The sequence below is a fragment of the Euprymna scolopes genome, chromosome 45 (assembly GCF_053919585.1).
Source record: "Euprymna scolopes isolate OS-2025 chromosome 45, ASM5391958v1, whole genome shotgun sequence".
Classification (NCBI taxonomy): Eukaryota; Metazoa; Mollusca; class Cephalopoda; order Sepiida; family Sepiolidae; genus Euprymna; species Euprymna scolopes.
In genome coordinates this window covers 35279275-35303950 of record NC_136526.1, presented here as the reverse complement: position 1 = coordinate 35303950, position 24676 = coordinate 35279275, and the positions used below count along the sequence as shown (strand labels likewise).

General features: G+C 32.6%; 1 protein-coding gene across 2 annotated transcripts; it reads left to right on the top strand.

Annotated features, from left to right (window-relative positions):
* The first annotated feature begins 380 nt into the window (after positions 1-380).
* LOC145269414 (uncharacterized) lies at positions 381-24676 on the top strand. 2 transcript variants are annotated; one of them, XM_080125098.1, is made up of 3 exons: positions 381-1224; positions 12828-12888; positions 22206-24676. In XM_080125098.1, the coding sequence occupies exon 3, from the start codon at positions 22583-22585 to the stop codon at positions 23882-23884; it is 1302 nt and encodes a 433-aa protein (XP_079981224.1). In that variant the 5' UTR covers positions 381-1224; positions 12828-12888; positions 22206-22582; the 3' UTR covers positions 23885-24676. The 2 variants fall into 2 exon arrangements, with proteins under 2 accessions (XP_079981224.1, XP_079981225.1); XM_080125099.1 differs by lacking the exon at positions 12828-12888.

Below are 24676 nucleotides of genomic sequence, written 5' to 3'. Positions count from 1 at the left end.
CACATTTTTGGATAATTATTACTTTTGTTTATCAAGAGTTAAGTACATTTAGTGTATTAATTCATTATCTGTAGACTTTAACTTTATACTTAACTTGGAAATAATTCCAGAAAACTTATATTCTTCTTGACAGAAAAATATAAACATGATCTTTGTCATTTGACAACTGGAAAAAAAAATAATTCATAAATATTTTTGAAACAAAATCTCTTTAAAAAAAAGAACAAAAAAACTGTTCATAAATATTTAAAAAACAAAAAAACAGTTCATTACATATTTTATTATAAAGGTTATAATTTTGTTATAAATTTCAAATAAAGACTGAATAAAACTTCTATTTTTATATTTGCTTAAAAAAAGACACATTCTACGCAGTTTTGGTCATCCGTAGCTAAAAATTTGTGTGACGCCACTTCCGCCAAATGGCTTTGTAAACACGATGTGGAAGGTTAATTTAACCCAAATTACACCCCCAATTTTTTTTTACCCACGCTCATATTAAGAAAATAACATAAAAAAATGTATGCTTTCATTAAAAAAATTAAATATAAAAATATGATTTTCATACGAAAGAATATGAACAATAAATAAAAAACATAACTTAAAATAACAATAAATTAAATATCACAATAACTATTTATTAATTTTGGAATCGATAAAAAATATTTATATAATATAAATGTACGTATTGATTAAACTAAACAAGTACCCTATAAAATATAAATGTACGTAGTTGATATATCAGTTTACTTTCAATCAGTTTATTTTCGTTGTTTATTGAAAAAAAAAAAAAAATGATCCGAGAATAACAACAAGACAAATCGGACGGAGAGAGCACGCGCGTAGAAGTTGATGACGCATATGCGCCTCCTGCTCGGTATGTAACTCAGGTCACAAAGATTTGATATTTAACAACGATAACAAAAAAATAAATAACAAATAAAAAAAAAAAATAATAATAAAATGTAATAATTGTGTTTACAACAAATAAAAATAACAAACTTATTAGGGAGAGAAACCCAGTAGAAAACCTCAGTGTTTTTTGATGATGACGGAATGCGTTCCTTGACCTTGACGAGATTCATTTAATTCTGCCATTTAAAGCAAAAAAAAAAAAAAACAAAAAAAAAAAAACAAACACACACACACACACACACACGTAACCTTTAAAACATCGACGAATGTTTCCGCCAAACAAGTCAAGCGATAAAAGATTCAATAAATGTAAGTATAATATTACTTGAATTATTTCAACTTTTTGTAAATATGTTTTTATTAATTTTCAAAAAAACATCACATCGAGATGAAAAACATTTTTAGAAGGAAAATGTCAGTAACTGGAATTAGATGTTAAGAATGGCTTTTTAAATAATAACGTTATTTCAGCACAGATCAATAAGTGCACTGCACTAGTACCACAAAATGGTGTTTTGTACCTATTCTCTACTTTAACCTAACAATTGAATAAAAAACATCAAATTTTAATTAAACTTAGAAATACGATTTAAAATATAGCGTGGATCATAAGTGCACTAGCCCCCATTCTTTTATTAATAAATGTTTAGTAATTATTTTTCTTTTAATATTCATAAACAGTAAAAACGTCGTCATTTAAAAAGAAAATGCTATTTAAAAGAAAAGTCGATAAAAGTGATAAAATACAAAGTCGATAAAAGTGAGATATTAATGTGTAGTAATTTCTAAAACATGTCCTTTTGCTCATGCATAGGGAGAAGTCAGTGTTTTTTTATGGTGTTCGGCAGGGAACTCAAATCGCGACCAGTACCAAAAAAACGTTAACACTTTTCTTACATGATGCAATCACATATGCACTAAACTAACTTGTGACATAGCGGAGGAATCTTTAGCGGATATTTGAAATGAGAAAGTTTAAAAAAATGTGGTTGATTTTTTTGTGTTGTTACGCCGTTTTTAATGCTTTTTTAATTGATATAATAGATTAAGTTTTCACGAGCGGTTTACAAAAACATTTTTATGTTTTTCATTCTTTTTTTTTTAGAGGGTATTAAATAATAAATAGAACTTGTAAATTTTTTAGCAGGTGCTTCTGCAGTTTAATTACCCACTTTTGTGTGAGTAACGCACCGACATTAACTGAGCAGAAGAACAATTCAATATTTCACACATATTCTGATTACATTTGGGAGGGGCAGTGAAGGGGCATGAGGTGTTGTGGCAGCAGCCGTCAAAACACGACCCTCCACCGCCCCCCCCTCATTGTAAACAGAATTTCTGTGAAATATTAAATGGTTCTTTTGCTCGGTTAATGTAGGTGTGTTACTTACGTAAAAAAATATAAAAAAACGGTTTATTAAACTGCAGAAGAAGCACCTGTTAAAAAATCTACGAGTTCTCACGTAAAAATGGTTCATTAAACTGCAGAAGCAGAAGCACCTGTTAAAAATAATACTTATTATATAATTGAATATTCCCCTCCAAAAGAAAAGAAGAAAAACATAAAAATGTTCGTAAAAACTTAAACTTTTAGATCAAACATTAAAAACTGTGTAACAACGCAAAAAAATAAACCACATATTTTTTTTTTTTTGTAAACCTGTGATTTCAAATGTCCGCTAATAATTCTTCCGCAATGTGACAAGTTACTTTACTATGCATGAACGCATCATGTAAGAAAAGCGTTAATGAATATGGTGAAATGGCGCAAAAATGATTTATACGATTTTTCTCGATTCTTTGATATATTAAAATTATTTTAGTTATATAAAATTAAAAAAAAATTTATTATTAAGTGTTGAGACATGTTGAACAAAGATGGTGGCGTAGTTCAGATCAGATCCTGAGTGTAATTTGCAATAACCAAGATGGCGGCCAGGAATCAAATGCGGTCCATGACATAGTTAACGGCGAACTGATTGTATCCAAAATTCAACAATTTGTATAGTAACTTTGGAACATTTTCATTGGTTGGTTTAGCACAGCCGGTGGTTATAAAAACGATAGGCGAATTCACTGGTCTCATACCCCATTACTACTCCGGTAGGATGGGATGTGTCTCCTAGCGGCTTTGGCTGCAGGGAGACAGGGTAGTACATGTCAAGGATTCGTCACTTGAAACTCAGCCCAACAGGTGAGGGGCCGGGAACCGGCCCAGCACCTGTTGGACTGAGGTACACCGCCTGGGTAATACCTAGGAGATCCACCCTCCCAGGCCTTGCCACCGGGCTTTCCGGTGGGGCAAGTTTATTGCTTGCTGCCTGAGGCGCCCTGACCGGGGAATGCCGACGGGGTTACTCAGGCAATTTTTAAAATTGCAGGAGTGCCCCTTCTTTAGGGGAGCCTGCGGGTATCCCACTTTCCGGCCTTGTGCCACATTTTGCTGAGGTGGGCAACAAATAAATATCTACCCATATTAGCAGTCAAAAACAGTTTGCATTTATATTTGACAGTTTTTAGTTGTGTAATTTCAAATGATTTTTCGAAATTAATTCTCTTTTTATGATTGAATTTTTCAAGGTTCGTGAAGAATATATGCAAGATTTGGTCTTAAAATTTATTATGAATAAACGATCTTACTGTTAATAATAATTTTTTTTAATCGAGACATTTTTGACTAATGAATAAGTAAAACATATATTTAGAAACTGAACATGAATATTTTTTTCTACGGAAGGCCAATCAGCCAATTATCTGTTCGCACGTTGCTGATAAAAATTGTAGCATTACTTGTTTCTTTTGTCAAAACAAAAATATAATTTGTTAACCAAGTAACTGAAACAATTATGATTTAAGAATTAATTGAATTTCTTTGTGCACCGCATGTTTTACTATCTGTTAATATTTAAAAAAAAAAAAGTGATTTTTAGTTTATAAGCCAATACAAAAAGTTTGAATTAAAAATAAGTTTCCTAAAGTGATTTTAAGGATGCAGTTAATATTTTTTAAAAAGCACAGTTTTAGGAATTAAATTTGTTATTTCCTAGAATAAAGATGAATTTCATAAAAAATTTTATATATTACTTTTTTGGGGCTCCGAATAACTATATTGAAAATTAATAAGAAAGGATATTTTATCAGTTAGCAGCCTCCATATCAACAAGAAATTAATCATTCTAGCTGTTATCTGCTCAAACGTGACATTTTTTTTTACTTACACATCTATATATGTATTTTTCATAATATTTAAAGCCAAAGCCAAAACTTTTATTGTAATATTTCACTTGAATAATAATTGAACAAAAAATCTTAAACAAGGTATAATGTATATTTCTACTAAGTTTTTTTTTCCTATATTTTTAATCGTTAATATAACCTGTTTTTTTTTTTTTTAGATATATGTCAAAATTCACTTCCGCCATTATATTTTTCTAATTTTTTAAAGGTTTTGGTTTTCTGCAACCTTAAAATCAAATTTGGTCAGTTTTATGGAGTGTAAAAAAAAAAATAAATGCAATCTAAATCCTGATTCTTCTTCAATATAGAGTAAAATGTGTGCTGAGATAAACATTTTAACTGGGCTGACGTTATTTCTGTCTGCTCTAACCAAGTCTGTAAAACTATTCCACAAATCCCCAAACATAAAAAAAGTTTCAAGAAAGGATATATAATTAAACCCAGTACACCAACTTTCAATGTAGACCCCTCCCTCCCACTATCCCACTAACAGGTGTTCTTCTCCAACATCAGGAGTGTACGTTTCAACCTTCCAGACCTATTATTTTAAAGCAAAACAGGCATTGGATCTACTATTTCCCTAGATCAGTTCATGATTAAAGAATACTCTTACTTATCAAAATCTGACCTCTAAAAACTCTAATAGATATGAAATATGTGCCTACATTAGAGATGGCTTAGAATGTGGTAAGGACATCTCCAGAGAAAACCCTAAATTGCCTTAATATGTGATTTTGGGTTGCACTTTCTCAAACCACTGTGTTCATATTTGCCCTCTATTGCCCCCCCCACAACAGCAGAATAAGTATCTTCAAGAGCATATCTGAAATACAATTGACAATATCCTATATGTTCATCTCTCAACTAACATTCACGTCTGTAGAAACTTCAATGTTCACAATGTGGAATGAATATCAAACAAGACATGATAACATGAAGTTCTGTCACAATTTCTCAATTGCTTATGACCTAACTAAGGTTGTCATTAACTCATCCTTGTGCCTTATGACCTAACTCAGGTTGTCATTAACCCATCCTTGTGCCTTATGACCTAACTCAGGTTGTCATTAACTCATCCTTGTGCCTTATGACCTAACTCAGGTTGTCATAAACTCATCCTTGTGCCTTATGACCTAACTCAGGTTGTCATTAACTCATCCTTGTGCCTTATGACCTAACTCAGGTTGTCATTAACCCATCCTTGTGCCTTATGACCTAACTCAGGTTGTCATTAACTCATCCTTGTGCCTTATGACCTAACTCAGGTTGTCATTAACTCATCCTTGTGCCTTATGACCTTACTCAGGTTGTCATAAACCCATCATTGTACCTTATGACCTAACTCAGGTTGTCATTAACTCATCCTTGTGCCTTATGACCTAACTCAGGTTGTCATTAACTCATCCTTGTGCCTTATGACCTAACTCAGGTTGTCATTAACTCATCCTTGTGCCTTATGACCTAACTCAGGTTGTAATTAACTCATCTTTGTGCCTTATGACCTAACTCAGGTTGTTATTAACTCATCCTTGTGCCTTATGACCTAACTCAGGTTGTCATTAACTCATCCTTGTGCCTTATGACCTAACTCAGGTTGTTATTAACTCATTCTTGTGCCTTATGACCTAACTCAGGTTGTCATAAACCCATCCTTGTGCCTTATGACCTAACTCAGGTTGTCATTAACTCATCCTTGTGCCTTATGACCTAACTCAGGTTGTTATTAACTCATCCTTGTGCCTTATGACCTAACTCAGGTTGTCATTAACTCATCCTTGTGCCTTATGACCTTACTCAGGTTGTCATAAACCCATCATTGTACCTTATGACCTAACTCAGGTTGTCATTAACTCATCCTTGTGCCTTATGACCTAACTCAGGTTGTCATTAACTCATCCTTGTGCCTTATGACCTAACTCAGGTTGTCATTAACTCATCCTTGTGCCTTATGACCTAACTCAGGTTGTTATTAACTCATCCTTGTGCCTTATGACCTAACTCAGGTTGTCATTAACTCATCCTTGTGCCTTATGACCTAACTTAGGTTGTCATTAACTCATTCTTGTGCCTTATGACCTTACTCAGGTTGTCATAAACCCATCATTGTACCTTATGACCTAACTCAGGTTGTCATTAACTCATCCTTGTGCCTTTTGACCTAACTCAGGTTTTCATTAACTCATCCTTGTGCCTTATGACCTAACTCAGGTTGTTATTAACTCATCCTTGTGCCTTATGACCTAACTCAGGTTGTTATTAACTCATCCTTGTGCCTTATGACCTAACTCAGGTTGTCATTAACTCATCCTTGTGCCTTATGACCTAACTCAGGTTGTCATTAACTCATTCTTGTGCCTTATGACCTAACTCAGGTTGTCATAAACCTATCTTTGTGCCTTATGACCTAACTCAGGTTGTCATTAACTCATCCTTGTGCCTTATGACCTAACTCAGGTTGTCATAAACCCATCCTTGTGCCTGACACTGAGGGTCAGTATGCAAATCTCCTAGACCTTTTTCTCAAAACTTGCTCGGAACAGAACCTCCATTCTGTCCCAACTGGGATCTTCCGACCACTCAGTTGCCTCAGTTAAAATGAAAACAAAAGGTAATTAGTCCTCAGGCATATCTCTCCATTGTATAGTCTCTCGATAATCTATGGCTTACTGGAATAACTTCTGTACATTTATATCTGATATATCTCTGTATTACATCTTTAAAAAGAATGTGTGTTATATAATATTAGACCTGATGGAATAGTTAATTGTAGGTATAGACCACTTCATACCCCTCAAAAAATTCCAACAAAAACAGCCAGGAGTGGTTCTATCCAGAATGTTCTGCTGCTATTATGCACAGAAATCACTTTTGCCATTGCTTCGAACATAAGAGATGTACTGAGACAAAAGCCACCTTAAGGACTGCCAGCAACCACTGTAAAAGAGTAATAAAGAACGCGAGGGAGTTGTATGCTCAGTCCATTAAATTCAAAGTAGCTAAGCAGCAGATTGGTTCCCTCCAGTTTTGGAAAATAGCAAGCAGTATGCGAAGTGTGTGCTCTACCCCAACTCTCATCAGTGGTCCCAAGGTAATCTCGTCAACATCACACAAAGCCAACCTCTTTGCCAAGAACTTTGCAGCTTTCTACCTTATGCGATCTGGGCAGCCAACCTCCCCCAATGTATTTCCTCCTATCTCTGAAAATACTCTACTAAGCTAATCAAAAACTTTGATTCCATTAAAGCAACTAATTTTGATGGCATTCCAATTATAGTGCTGAAAAAGCTTCAACCAGAACTTGTTCCCATATTTACAAAGCTGTTTAAATGTTGTCTTAAGGAGAATTGCTTCCCACACTCTGGAAACCGTAACTAGTATGTTCCATATTTTAAAATTCAGGTGATCAGTTTTTTCCCTTTCAGTACAAACCAATAAGTCTCCTATGCATCATGAGTAAGTTGCTGGAATCTGCGTTACATCAAGTAGTCAACCACCTCAGAAAAAATAACCTCCTCATGGTTTCCTACTAGATTTAAAGCAGATGTTCTAACAGTTATATCTCATAGGATTAGCGAATCTCTCAGTGGAGGCTTCCTTTCTAGGGAAATTGCTCTTGACATATCAAAGGCCTCTGATAAGGTATTACATAAAATTCTACTTTACAAGATCTCCAGCTACAGTATAGCTGGAAATGTCTTCTCAATTATTAAATTATTGTTCTTTGATAGGTTCATAAGAGTAGTGGTTGATGGGCAGAAATCAGAAGCTCACAGTATTAATGCTGGAGTCCCTCAGGGGTTCATGCTGGGCCCAATTCTCTTCCCAATCTACATCATTGATCTCCCAAATGACATCTTAAGATCTTTTGTAGACATTTATGGCAACACTTCAAAGGCCGTAAATGATCAAGTTCTTACTGATTCTCTCTTCTCTGATCTTGAGCATGTGGATCAATAGAGAATGAAGTGGCTGGTTAATTTTAATGCAGCTAAAATCAAGCTTTTATCTTTACATCATCAACACTCTGACGTTCATCTGTCTTCAATTGAAATGAATGGCTCTGGGCTTGGAGTGGACCCATGTTTTGACAAGCTCTTGGGTCTGACATTTACTCCTGATCTGAAATGCAACACGTACATCAAATCCGTTGCCAAAGTTGCTGTAAAAACGGTGAAACTATTCTAACTCTCCAGTAGATATCTCACTGCCAATGCAATTCTCTACCTGTATAAGAACCAAGTACATCGTAGGATGAAGAATTATTGCCACACCTGGACCGGAGCTGCTTGAAGAACCAATCCTGCCTTGATCAAGTTCAAAATAGACTTTGTAGCATAGTAGGGAATGCCCTTTTCTCTTCCATGCAACTTCTTTCCCACAGCAGAGATGTAGCGAGCCTCTCTCTGTTTGATCATTATTTTCATAGCAAGTGCTCGTCCGAGACCCAATCTATGGTACCCCTTTGCCAAACTTTCACAAAAAACACTCGTCTATCTGAAACCACTATCAATAATTTCCCCATTCTATCTATGCTTAACCTAAACGTAAATCCCATGAACTAAGCTTCTTTCTTAGAACTGCATCTGTTCCTTTTACCTGCTTTCAAGCTGATTACAATATGGTCGTTTTCAAGACAAATGTAAACAAGTTCTTGATAAGTCACATCCTTAAGTCATCTAATTTACTAAATTTCCACTACTGACGATTACTACAATATTGTCCCATTGTCTACAGGGCAATCATTAACCTTTATCCTTGAGTGGTGTCCGGGTCTTGATAAGTGATTTCTCCTTTGTAAAAATAAAAAAAAAACAGTTTTAAAGGTCATGGCAAGCTGGTCTTATGGTTATTGTCGTTGGTTCACTATCTTTAGGTCTTAGTTTCGATATCAAATTTAGTATTTTTTTTTACTTAGAAAAAGTGAACTGTTTAGAAAAACAATTCTAACATGGACATTCTCAATTTCCGTTTTTAATTAATGTATTAAATGTATTGTTATGTTATTTTGAAAAATGATTTTTTTAAAGTCACATAACGTTACAATTAATACTATGGAATTTTTATTTATAAGAAATAAGGAATCTGCATCAATTAGAATATAAAATTTATGCATATTTTATGAGCACTAAAAAATGGACTGCTAAGGGGTCAAAATTGAAAAATTGGTATATAGGATCATCAGATTTTTATTTGTTTGCACATGCATGGCTTGTTCACGTGACGGATTCCTCATGTTAAGAATAAGTAGGTTTGAAAACACTTTTGAAACAATGTGTCAAGCTGGTCTAATGGCTATCGTACTTGACTCCCTGTTTTCAGGTTTTAGTCTTGATCTCAGCATGAGTATTCTTTTACTCATTAGAAAAACATAATATTCGCATGCACATGTCTCAGTTTCTGTATGAATTCAAATAAAATATACATATTTTATAAGTGAGAAAATTTGTGTGGCCTTTTAGTTTATACTAGCGAGGGGTACCCGGCGTTGCCCGGGTGTTTGTAGGTGTGTGTGAAAAAACCCGAAATGTGAAAAAAAAAACAGGTGCCCGTGAAAAAAAAACGAAGCCTTGACGACGCGCAGTTGGAAAATAGTAAAGTGTGAAAAAAAACAGGTGCGCGTTTTTGATTGACGTGACGGCGATAGGTATTCAGCAGTTAGCATTTTGTGTGGGGACAGTTTTTAAGGAGGTCAATAAATCGGTTTGTTTGTTTTTAAAAACCCACTCCCTGTTTATTAGGAGGAGCATCTCGTCTCGAAATGAAAGCTACCGTCTGATATGACGAAGTCGACATTGACCAAACGTTACTTAGCTCTCTAGAGACCACTGGCTAGAGTCAAGTTTTGCTTTTTCTTATACCGAAAACCGCGTGCCGATGCGGGAAATGTCGAATAATTAATGTTTGAAAGTCAATAAAATTAAATAGACAGGCGAGCTCGGTGGTTAACTGTGAGATATTACAATTTATAGATAATATAAAAAGTTTTAAAAAGTTGTGAACCGAGCGAGCGCTTCTCTGAAAGAAGCCTTTTGTGGACATCTAGGAAAAGCATACATACATACATGATGATTGCAACGTCTTGAAGGACGAGTGCCACTCCCTCAGACATTAAAAATCCATGAGCCCAAATACCTGAGGGAGTATCTATACAAAGATGATGTTACAGAGTCTTAGCTTTGTATGACAGCTAAGTCTCTTTCTCGGTTCAAAATGTTGACATCCAGCAACAAGCAAGAGCAATATAGCCAGCAACAAATTAAACTGCAGACTTTATGGTTTTTTAAATCAGAGATTTGCTTCTCCTAGAAAGGTTGCCTTCACCACGGCTTACGGGAGCCCTCTCCACCCCAATACACATATACACACACACAAATATACACGGTGCTAGTTGGCCGTTGACCCAGAAAAAGAGTTCATTCACATACATACATACATACATACATACATACATTTTCGCTTTTATATATATATATAGATACCTATAAAAGTGAGAATATGTGCTTGTGAACACACTTCTCAAGCTATATATATATATATATATATATAGCTTGAGAAGTGTGTTCACAATATATATATATATATATATATATATATATATACTCAACGAATTTTTGATCTAACGACTCGAAATTTGGTATCTATGCTATTCAGACATGTAGAAAACTTTTTCATCAGTTTTCATCCGGAAAAAAATGGGCTGCTAAGAGGTAAAAAATAAAAAAAATTTATGTGGGGGGGGGGGGTCATTGGAATTTTTATCTGTTTGTCAACTGTTTTATGAATGCGCATGTGTGAATCATTCACGTGACAGATTACTTATGTTAAGAAAAAGTAGGTTTGAAAACACTTTATAAAGACTGTTTCGACCTAGCCTAATGGTTATTGTACTTATTATCTGTCTTAAGGTTTTGGTTTCGATTTCAGCAAGCATATTTTTTTACTTACAGGAAGTTTAGACAAACTATAATAGTTGCATGTATGTCTTCCAGTTTCTTTCCATGTTTTATTCTTTTTTTTTTAGGAATTCAACGTTACAGTATTTCTGTTTATAATAAATAAGAATTCTACAACAATTAAAATATGATATTCATGCATATTCTATGACTGAGAATACTGGACATTTCTCAACCTATATACTCAATGAATTTTTGATCTACACACTTGAAATTTGGTATCTAGGGTATTCAGACATGTGGGAATCTTTTTCATCACTTTTCATCTGGAAAAAAATAGAATAATTCAAATACTCTGGCCAGCAAAAGAGTTTTCATTGTATGTTAAACTTATGTGTGAAACTGATCCCTCAATCAAAATTCTAAAATAATTAGTATTGTCTTTTTTTGTTTTGCCTAGGTTTTTTTCTTAGTATTCATGCATAAAGGCCTAAAAAGGTATTTTTAGTTTTAGAAAGATTTAATTTAGTTTAAGATCCTCATCAAAAATAATACCAAAGTGTTAATAATTTTGAGATTTGCACGTGTATATTTTATTTTATATACATTTAATTTTTGTTTAAAAATCTCTTAAAGTTAAAATTTACAATATTATTTTCATATGCTTTTTATTTAAAAACCAATTCAAATTTTGCATCAGTTTAAAGAAATAATAAGTTTACTATTTTCAAAGTTTATTATTTGAAAAGTTCATTTATATGAAATTAATGCATCATTGAATGTTTTATTTATATCAGAAATATTGTAAAGTGTATCAAAAAGCATTGAAATATACTAATATATGTTTCGCCATACATGTTTTATTATTTGACGTAGCAACGGCAGTGAATGTTGTTTTATATGTTGACTCTTGATTGCATAAAGCTCAAAGCAGCAGGTTTTTTGTAGCAATTCATGCATCAATCAATGTCACAGGTTTAATTGCTAAAACAACAAAGTTTAAGCAAAATTTTACTTTAATCAACTACATCTCCTTCAAGGGTGATACACTGATTTTAACGTTTCTTTCATAATGATCCATATAAAAATGATTTCAATTTTCTTAAAATTATAGTAGCCTTTGTGGAAAGAGAAATTAGTTCATATATGTTGTACAATATCTGTCGAGAGTATGTTAAATTGTTTCATATATGTATGTAAATTACCCGTCCAAAGGTAGAAAAACATTTTAAATATGTGTTGTCAATTACCCAGCCCAATAAGGTAAAATTATTTCATATACATTCTGTAAATTACCTGTCCTAGGGAAGGTACAATTATTTCATATATGTATAATAGCCGTCCTAAATAGCAAATGATACATACACATTAAAAATTCCTATCTCCAACGAATAACAATTATATTTATAATCAACTTAAATTTTCTCATTGTTTATACAGTTTCAAGCAACGTCGGGTAGCCCAGCTAGTATATCTATAAAAGTGAGAATGTGTGTGAGGACATTTCTCAACCAATATACTCAATGAATTTTTGATCTACAAACTTGAAATTTGGTATCTAGGGTATTCAGACAGGTTCTTTGTAGCAATTCACATCAATAAATATGTCACAGGTTTAATTGCTAAAACAAAAAATTTTAAGCAAAATTCAACTTTAATCAACATCATCTTCGAGGTTGATTCACTGATTCTAACGGTTCTCTAATATTTTATGTCTAATGTTTTTCTAGAAAAATTTGCCTTCAAAATACACCTACGTTTCCTATATCATTTCTTCGGTAGAGCCAAATCTCTTTTCCTGCAAACAGACGATTGTCACTGGAGGACAGATCTGGAAAATAAGGTGGGTGCAAAATCATTCAAAGTTCATGTTGTTTTGACATTGAGTTCATGTTGTTTTGACATTGCTGCAATCAACTTATGACATGGTTTATTGTCTTGGTAACTGAACACTTTTTCTTAATTTGTGACAATTTTTGATTTCCTCAAACTTACCAAATGAATCAAATATGATGATGATGATGATGATGACGATGATAAAACAATGTTTTAGAAACATAAAATTCAGATTTTTTTAATTATTTAAGAACTTGCATTGTAGCATCACATCAATTGAATTTATATTAAAAGAAAAGATGGTCCTCCAATTTTTGAACGCACTTATATATATATAAATTATATAAATAATATAAATAAATTATATAATTAATATGAATAACTAAAATTAAAGATATTTGTAAACTCATTACACAATTCAGCTCATATTGTGACTTGCACATATATGCATATATATATACATATATATACATATATATATACATATATATATATACATATATATATATATACATATATATATATACATACATATATATATATACATATATATACACATGTATATATGCATATATATATACACATGTATATATGCATATATATACACATATATATACATATATATACATATATATATACATATGTATATATATACATATGTGTATATACATATATATATACATATATATATACATGTATATATACATATATGTTACAATTGCTAACAAGTGTATATAGGTGAGACACAGCGTAAATTAAAACTAAGACTTTACAAACACAGAAGAGATATAAGGAATGGTAACGCCCTAAATGCACTCTTTTGCCATTGTGCACAACACGATCATTCATTTAATTTAGATCATGCGAAAATTATAAAATAGGTGATTGATAGAGCTAAAAGAAGACTTTTAGAGTCAGCACTAATATTAAACACTAATACTATAGTATACTAGTATAGGGAAAATAATAATCAAAGAACAAAATATCAGAACAGATCCTGGTTAACCGTTTTTCCTTTATCCTTAAATATTTCAATAAAATGAATAAGTTTAGAGAAAAAAAAGTGTACATATTTAGTTAACATATTTTTAAAAGTGTATATATAGACATTGAACAACCCAACCTTCCCATGCACACACATAGTTTTCCTCCCCTTATTTTGCAGTTTTCCTTTTAATATCCTGAAGATGTCCTCTGCAATGGAGACAAAACATTGATCATTTCATAAATTCATTCGGTTTTTCTGTTTTCAAAACAACATAACGTCACCCATTGCTGGTATTTTTATTTTATTTTTATTCATATATATATATATATATATATATATATATATATATATATATATATATATATATACATATTTTTATATATACATGTATTTATATATACATGTATATATATATATATATATATATACATATTTTTATATATACATGTATTTATATATACATGTATATATATACATATATATATATATATATATATATACATATATATATATATATACATATATATACATAGATATATGCACATATATATGTATATATATACATATATATATATATATATATATATACATATATATATATATATACATATATATATATATACATAGATATATGCACATATATATGTATATACACACATATATATATGTATATATATATATACATACATACATATATAGCAAAAAATTCATGATAATTCTACTTAGTTCGTGTTATAATAACACAAAACCGTAAGAATTTTTATAAGATATAATAAAAACTAGTTGGTAACTCTTGAGATAAATAATAAACAAAATTGATTTTTATTCAAAAACATTCATTTAAAATCATATTAACTTATGCTTTAATATTTTCTTGCTTCAAATATTAGGTCCTCAATTTTTTAAATGAAATAGTAAATATTTTTTACTGATTGCAACATCTAAATATAAAATTGCATGGATAAACAATATTGTACTAATCAAACATGAGATTTAACACAACATATTCTTTAATTTTTCCTTTAATATTTTGTTAATATGTTGTGTATAACGCTAAACTAGCATTCAACAACCACCTGTTCTAGTTATTGTTGATGTATAAATATGAGCTATCTGCTGATGTGTAAATTATACTTAATTTGCATATCACTATTTCTGCCTGTAACGAAGGAGATTTATGTCGCGAGTACTTCTTGTACTTTTTCTTATGCCCTCCTGAACATCTTCCTTTATTTCTCTCCTTTTCCTTGGAGATCTGGATCTATTAAGTCTTTCCGCCAAAATATATATGCTCCTCCTGCATATTCTGATCTTCCTCATCTGCCTTGTATCATTCTACTTCTTCCTCGTCTACCTCGTCTCTCTCTACTTCTTTCTCCGCAATCTCTTTTTGCAGTAACTCTTCTGTTACACTAATAATTGGCAAATCTGAAGGGATTTCCTCACCCGATTGTTCCCCTTGGGATCCTGTTTTGTCGGTGTTCTCATTTTCTTTATTTAATATTGCAGTTTTATGTCCTTACTGCATAGTAAATTCTGTTGTCTCGGCTTCTGTGTTCCTATTTTTTTGTACCACATCTTTTGATTTGTGGCATATGACAGTGAAAGGGACGTTAATTGTCTGCCCATTAAGGCAAATGGACTTTCTGGCCTGCCTGCCAGTAGAATTGTTCAATAACTTAGTAATAATCTTGGTAGGAAAGCATCGATTTTCTCCTTCTGTTGCAAGCATGCTTTTGTGCCCTTCTTTACCGTCTGAAGCATCCTTTCTGCTATCCTGTTACTTTGAGGGTGGTAGGGAGGGGTCTTGTAAGGTGTGCATCCTATTTTTCTTGACCATCATACAAATCAGCATCAGCATCCGCAAATGCTGGCGCGTTATCCGTCACCAATGTTCTTGGTATTCCATTTCTCAAAAATATTATTATTAATATTTGTTTTACAGTGGTACTTTTTTATCAGGTAGTCTCACCACTTCAGGCTAACCTGAATATGAGTCTACTAATATTAATAATAGTCCTATCTCATTGACATAGGCATGATCCATGTGTGCTCTGCTCCACGGTTCTGCTTTTCGGGGCCACATGTGTTTTCTTTTGCTTGAAATTCCTGAGTTCTCTGTATTTTGTGCATCTTTTTACATAGTTCTCTACGTCTCTTGAGTACTCCAGCCGCCATACTTCCAATTTTAATCTCCTTTGCATAGCTGCTACTCCACAATGTACATCATCATATACACTTTTTATAACTTGTCTCCTTTGTGTTTCTGGGGGAACTACCAAGTCTCCATTACATATTGCCCCGTTTTCTATAGTCAGTTTATGTCTTATTTCTTTGAATGGTCTTTCAGCCGTTGAACAACTTCCCCAGTGATTCTCTTTTATCCTCAACACTATTCTGTTTAAGACTGGGTCATTTGTAGTTTCAGTAGTCATTTCATCTACAGATATTATATCGGTTTCTACAAGGTGCAGGAATGTGTCTTCAAATTCCTCGTCTTTATGTAAAAACCTCAATCTAGATAAAGCATCAACATGCAGTATTATATTCCCTTTAACTCAAAGTCGAATGCCATCAGTCTGATCGGCCAATGTAATATTCTGGACGTTGTAACTTTTGGTAGTTCTTTGGTTGAAAATAAATTCCAGTTGTCTGTGATCACTTTTCAACAAGAATTTTTTTTCCCGTCAAGGACTGTCTTGCTTAATCTGTTGTCCACACTATGGCTAGTGCCTCCCTTTCTGTATTAGAATAATTGTGTTCAGTCGTTGTTAATCTCCTCTTATAACTGTTAAAGGAAATGAGCTTTGTTTTAACAGTAAAAAGCCTTACCATGAATTTGTGGTCACATTCCACACCAAACTGAAGATTATTTTCTATTGGCTTTTACTATATATGTGTTATTGTCTTACATATGTGTAATCTATGTTTTTCTACACATTAAGAGTAAAACATAGTGTAATCAGCAAATACTCTTATCTCTCACAGAATTGCACTAGGGATGCTGTTTATGAGAATTATTTAATGATTGGCTCATACAGCTCATCTGAATTAATTTCATTTTGTTTAGATGTTTCTTTTATCTAAGAAAGATCTGAATATAATACAGATTTATTTTCGTGAGATGATCTTCATGTGAGACATTGTGAAAGGCTAGAATCCTGAAAAGATCTCTTGGTTGGACTCACTAAAAAAGGGGTAAATGTCAGACATCTAGTTGGATGTCCCATCCCCTAGAAGAAAAAGTTTAAGAAAAATGAAAAAAAAAAAAGAGAAAAGCCATATTCATGTGATGTTTGTGGATATTCTTGTCCTGTAAACTCATGGTTAGTGAATCATAGGAGATCACACACTGGGGAAAAACCATATTCCTGTGAAGTTTGTAGATATTCTAGTTCTGTAAAATCATCTTTAGTGAGACATATGAGAATTCACACTGGGGAAAAGCCACATTCATGTGAAGTTTCTGAATATTCTTGTTCTGATAAATCAGCGTTAGTGATACATATGGGAACTCACTGGGGAAAACCACATTCATGTGAAATTTGTGGATATTCGTGTTTTGTTAAATCATCCTTAGTGAAACATATCAGAATTCACATAGGGAAATACCACATTCATGTGAAGTTTGTGGATATTCTTATTCTCAAAATATCAAGCAATATCAATATAACTTCATTTGTCCCTCTAACTGGATGGTACATGCATTCAGAGATTTTTTTAAAAAAATTTTCTCAAAAGTTGGAAGAGTTTTGTAATTATTTTAGTTTCTGGATATTTCATTGGAGAAGTTTTATGAGAAATAATTTTTATTGATATTTCATAATTTAAGAAGTTTTTCGTTGGTTGGTTGTTTTTGTTTTACGGCATAGCAACCCTTTTCAGGTTATTTAATGGCGAGTCCAGTGATTTTGAAGAAAAATTTTTTAATAGAATATATTTGGGTTTTTTTTACAAGTCGGTTCCTATTTAACCCATAGTTGGGACCCTAATAGGTACTACCACTCCAGGTCAGAGTGGATCTGGGAGCAATGACAATTAAGAGGTGGCTCCACACTCCCCAAAGCCCACAAGCTGGGGCCTCACCATCTGATATAGGTAAGGACCTGATAAGTTTTTCTGAGAAGAGATATCTGTTGTTATCAACATATAGTGTGAGTAAATAAAATATTTATTAAAAATACATAAACTAGTGTTGTTATACTGCACAAGTAAAAATGTGGTATGACCTTGTGTCAAACAACCTCTTTAACTGTGCATCACTTCTTGGTGAAAATAAGCTGTTTAATGAAGCATAAATTGTAAGAAAAAAAATGTAAGGAAAAATTAAAGATGGCGCCCGACTCTCTCTTTAACACGGTAAGATATCCTCAACACGGCACAAGAAGCAACAGCCACACAATTCCCCAGCCAACTCAATCTTTCCCCTCACCCGCTTTTATCGTCGTTCTAGGCCGGCTAAATTTGCATATTCCGAGAATTCGTGTGACTTTGCGAGACATCATACTTTACAAAAGACGGCGGTCGCCATCTTGGTCCCTCTTTTCTATTTTTGGTCGGTAACGCTGAGCTGGTCTCGAGGTAAGTCTTTTTCCCCTCATCCGTCTCTCCCACGTACCCACACAACACGCAAACACGCGGGCGCTTATCTCCTGGATGCACGTTACATAAATAGCTCAACAATACCTTTATCGACATTTTTTATACAAAGTGGAAATGCAGTATGGCCTCCAGACTCTCACAGACTTTTTGAATCTCCTCTTGTTAAATATTTACACTGTTTCAGTTAGAAATCTTGTGGGTGAGTGCCTGTCTATTATAATTCATGTTTCTTATAGTAGTGGCAATCATCTTGCAGTTACTTTGTCCATCACATTCCAAATTTTTTTTATTTATTTTAATGGATTCATTGTATTTAATTGTAGTTAATGCTGTCATTGGCAGTGACATGTATCTGCAACACAGACTCTGCCTCACTCCTAATTGCATGAGTATATTCACTATTCATTTGTGATACCATGTTGATGGTCTATATTAGCATATAACAATAAGTGGTTATCAACCCAGTCATTATAACCTGGCAAGACATCTTTGTTTGCGTATTATGATGAAGGATGCTGAGTTTTCATGAGAAAATACTTTGCTCTGGTTAATAATATTCAGAACTTCAAGTAACTCATTTCGAAACTAGAATAATCAAATTAGAATAATAAATTCAAAGATATCCAATCAATACAAATAATCGAAAATGCAACAAGTGTTAAGAAATATATAATTCAGATGTGACACTTTCATATATGTTGGTGATGTATGCAGAGGTTTCTTTCTTGATTTGGTTGTCTGGCTATAAGGCAATGATAATAGACTTCATTATTTGAAAATCATATTCAGACTAAATGTTACTGCTGTTATAAACAATGGTCTTATAGATTCAAAGTGGTTCTTACATCCAATCATTAAATAATAGGCAGTGATTCTCATCATCTCGTTGCTCTTAATTTTCTGAAGCAAACTCAGTATTAAAATCAAATTATAAGATATCCAATCAATACAAATAATCTTTCCACCTGACTATAATATGGTCGTCTTCAAGTCCAGCGTTAACAAATTCTTGATGAGCCATCCCCTTAAGTAATCCAATTTACCAAATTTCCACTACTAACGATGACTGACATGTTCCCATTGACCACTATACAAACATTAACCATTATCCTTGAGTGGCCTCCGGGTCATGATTTGGTTTTCTGGATATGAGGCAACAATAAAAGACCTCATCATTTGATAGATAATATTCATCATAGATCCTTACTGCTGTTATAAACAATGGTCTTATAGATCCAAAGTGGCTTTTAGATCAGAACATTAAAAATAGGCAGATCAAGTAACACACTGTTTGATTCTCATCATCTCGTTGCTCTTAATTTTCTGACGCAAAACTCAGTATTAAAATTATATGCGGCAACATGAAGTTTGAGTTTCTAGTAATTTTTAACACAACACACTTTTGATTAGTTCTACTTGATGACTGTTATCAGCAAGAGTTGTCATTTCAGCAGTTTATGGTTTTCTTTGTCATAGAAATAATTCTTTATTGCTTTAACTTTTCATTGAACTGTCTTATGACTGGTGCTCTTTGCTTCTATGATTTTCTAGCTAGAAAAACTACATGAAAATAAGACTCTAGAACAACAAGAGCCCATAGAGTCATTCATACAGAAATTGGCTCATTAAAAATTTTGATTTTTTGGGACAGAAACCCAATCGGTTCTTTCACAATCATCAAAACCTAAGTGAAAATATTCCTTTCATACCCCAACTTAAAGTGTCTACATTTTATCACCAGGAGTAATTATCTGAGGAGTTTTCTTTTGCTAAGTTCAACTTATTCGTTTTCTTAGTCTTGTAAAGGAGCACTCAAAATCAACTAATGTGTTTCAACTTTTCTAAGACATTTACTAAGACAAAAGAATACCTGCTACGGTCATTTCAGTGAATGGCACATATACTTGTGAATAAAGCTACTTTTATAGAGACAAAACCTCCCAAGTTCTTCACTTAAGTGCTAGCAGACCATGAATACACCATCCATTAAAAAGATGGCTGTAAGACAACAACGGCACGTCCAGTCACACATACAGAAACTAGCTCTTCAGAAAATTCGACCCTCCTGTCTTGGAGGTAGATACTCTTGTAGGAGTTTTCATTGCATTTATTTTCATATTTTCTTATCTCTACATTTCACCACCAAAAGTATAGCAAGAGAATACATCTGCAAGAAATGATTCTTTTTTCATTCCAGCAAATGGCATGTGTACATGTTGTGAATAATGTTTCGTTTTATAGCAGTAAAACATCCCATTTTCCTCACTCAACTACTAGCAGACTAAGAATGCACCACCCGTTATATGCATGGGCAGTCAAATCTATTAATCAGACACTGCTGATACATTAACTTCACTTTATTAATCCATCAAATTTAGTAGTTATATTCTCTTGCATTATTATTTTAAAATTTAAACTATGCCACTGAGATTGTTTGTAATATTCGTTCAAAAGAGAGTTTCAACTTTTTCTAGACACATTTACTAAACCAAAAGAAGGCATATGAAAGATCTGCTACCGTCATTCCTGCAAATGGCACATATACTTGTAGAAGTTTTCATTGCATCTATTTTCATATTTTCTTAGAATACATATGAAAGATTTATTTTCATTAGTGACCAAAACCTAACTGTGTCTTTCACCATTGTCAGGATCTCTGCATCTCACCACCAAGAATAAGTATTAAGTTTTTGGAAACATATATATATAGCAAAATAATACATCTGCAAGACCTGATTTTCTTTCATTAGTGACCAAAACCCAATTGTGGCTGCATTTCACCACCAAGAGTAATTACCTGAAAAGTTTGCTTTTGGTAAGTTCAAAATTTTCTCTTACTCAGTCGTGTACATGAGCACTCAGAATGAATTAATGAGTGTTAACTTTTCTGAGACACATTCACATTGCAAGATAATACATCTGACTTTTTTCATTCCAGCAAATAGCATGTCTATAATGTTTCGTTTCATAGAGGTTTCTTCACTTAATTTTAGTAATTCATGAATGCACCACCCATTATATGCATGGGTATGAGGCAGTCAGATTTATTCATCAGACACTGCTTATAAATTAATTTCACTTTCTCAATCCATCGAATTTAGGATTGGCTGGTTTCTGAACCATAATTTTCTTGTATAATTTTAAAATTAAAACTATGAGCATGCCACATATATTGTTTATAATATTTGTAAGGGAAACTCTTTCTAACTTTGTTATTTTTACATCTTTTGACATGTCTTACATCAACCTTCAGTGCATTCAAGCCTTCTTGCTTTTAAATCTTCCTTCAACCTTGTGTTTAAGTCTTTCTTCAGCCATAAATAAGAAAACAAATCTCTTGTTTGTCTTAAATTTAGGGAATTTATTCAGCTGTTTTTTTAGTGTACATGTGAGTTATCAATTCCATTTCTCCATTTTTTTAGTGAAATTTCGCTTTTATATTGTGCTGTATTTTTTATGACGAATTTTGATAGAATGCCATTCTAAGTACAAGAGAACGTTATGCTATTTATGAAGAGAAATGATTTTAAGTTCAAAACTTTCTTAATACACGAATAGCAAATTTAATTATCTAAAGACAGGTGAATAATCTTATAATTGTCTTATGCTTTTTAAATACTATATACAAACATGTATTTATTATAACATATTACGCCCCTTTAAAATATTTTTTAATTGTTTTAATTTTGCAAAATAAAATATCTTGAATTTATCTATTGTTTTCAATTTTTCAGGATATCATTGATTCATTCGAGAGAAAAACAAGTATCATTGGATTTAGATGGATCTACATTCTCTTGGCGACTAAACTGATGGAAATATATTACAAAAATATATTTTGAAAAAGTGTGAGTGATTCATAATCTATTCAGTTTCTCAAGTACTACAGAAAATCAAATGTACTAAATAATATTAAACATTCAACTTCCAAAAATATAACTTAAAAAGTAGATATGTGGCTATGCGAACACATAAAATAATTGTTGCGAAGAATTCATTTATTTTTTTAAATGCATAGTTATTTACAAAAAAGTGTTGCAACAAATGCGAATGCATTCTAGGGAGAAATCACGTGGTAAAGAATGTGGTTATACTTTTAAACAGACAAAATATGTTGCAACATAAGACAACGCATACAAGAAAGAAACCATATTCGTGTGAAGTATGTGGCTCTGTTTTTACAAGGAAGTATAATATGTTGAAACATATGCGGACACATACTGGAGAGAAACCATATCCTTGTCAAGTATGTGGTTTTAGTTTTTCACAGAAACAAAGTATGTTGCAACACATGAAAACACATACTGGAGAGAAACCATATTCTTGTGAAGTATGTGGCGCTTCATTTATACAAAAAGAAAATATGTTGCAACACATGCGAACACATACAGGAGAAAAACCATATTCTTGTGAACTATGTGACTCTTCTTTTAGAACGAAACAAAAGATGGTGATACATATGCGAACACATACTGGAGAAAAGCCATATTCTTGTGAAGTATGTGGCTCTTCTTTTTCAATAAAAAAAAATATGGTGCAACACATGCGAATACATACAGGAGAAAAACCATATTCTTGTGAAATATGTGGCCATTCTTTTACAACGAAACAAAGTATGTTGCAACACATGGCGACACATACTGGAAAAAAACCATACTCTTGTGACATGTGTGGCTCTTTTTTTACAACAAAACAAAGTCAGTTGTATCACATGCGAACACATTCTGGAGAAAAACCATACTCGTGTGATGTATGTGGCTTTTCTTTTACACAGAAACAAAGTATGTTACAACACATACGAACACATACTGGAGAAAAACCATATTCTTGTGATGTATGTGGCTTTTCTTTTACAACAAAACAATCTTTGTTACAACACGTACGAACACATACTGGAGAAAAGCCATATTCTTGTGACATATGTGGCTCTTCTTTTACACAGAGAGGAACTATGTTGGGACACATGCGGATACATACGGGAGAGAAACCATATACTTGTGAAGTATGCGGTACTTTATTTACAAGGAAACAAACTATGTTGATACACATGCGAAAACATACTGGAGAAAGACCGTATTCCTGTGAAGTATGTGGCTCTTCTTTTGCACAGAAACACAATATGTTTCAGCACATGCGAATACATACTGGAGATAAACCATATTCTTGTAAAGTATGTGGCTCTTCTTTTTCACAGAAATATAATATGTTGCAACACTTTCGAACCCATACTGGAGAAAAGCCATATTCTTGTGAAGTATGTGGTTCGGCTTTTGCACAGAAAGCAAAGATGTTGCAACATATGCAAACACATACTGGAGAAAAACCATATTCTTGTGAAGTATGTAGCCTTTCCTTTTCACGGAAAACTTACATGTTACAACATACACGAAAGCATACTGAAAAGAACCTATAGGCTTTCAGAGTTTGCATCATTCTTTTTATAAATAGTATATGTTGCAATATATGTGAACACATATGTGAAATAAACCACATTATTTCTATTTCTTGTTTTTGCAAGAAATATGCAATATGTTGAAGCAAGCTCAAATACATACTGCAGAGAAACTAGATTTCTGTAGACTATATCACCCTATACCTTTAAGCACACTTAATATAAATGATTATTAAATGAACCATATTCTCATAAACTATTTCCATCATATGTTGCATCTTTCTTTTCATAATATATGTTGCAATACATGTGAACATATACTCTGGTTTAAACATAATTTTTTCTTGAACCGTCATTTCATTTAATTCAATTTAAAAGTTTGAGTTAGGGTGTGTGAGGGTTGCTGGACAAGTGGTTGTGCAGAATATAATACATGCAATACAAGTGTCTCCTCACCTCATATGTTGCAATAAAGTTACCAAATTCATATATATATTATACTATAATATTTTACAGTCTCACACAGAAACCACATGTGGTATGACATATGCTTGCACATGGTGAATTGTAACTATATTGCTTAGAAATATTGGAATGTTTATTACACTTTTACTGAATTGTATCATGTGCAAGGAATTGTTCTTGTGAAGTATGTGGCTTTTCCTTTTCATGGAAATATACGTGGCAACATACACAGACACATATTGCAAAAAATTACAGTTTTTCAGTTTGCATCTTTTTTTGATAAATAATATATATTGCAGTATATGTGAACACATACTTGAAATAAACCATATAAGTTCTTTGTCTTCA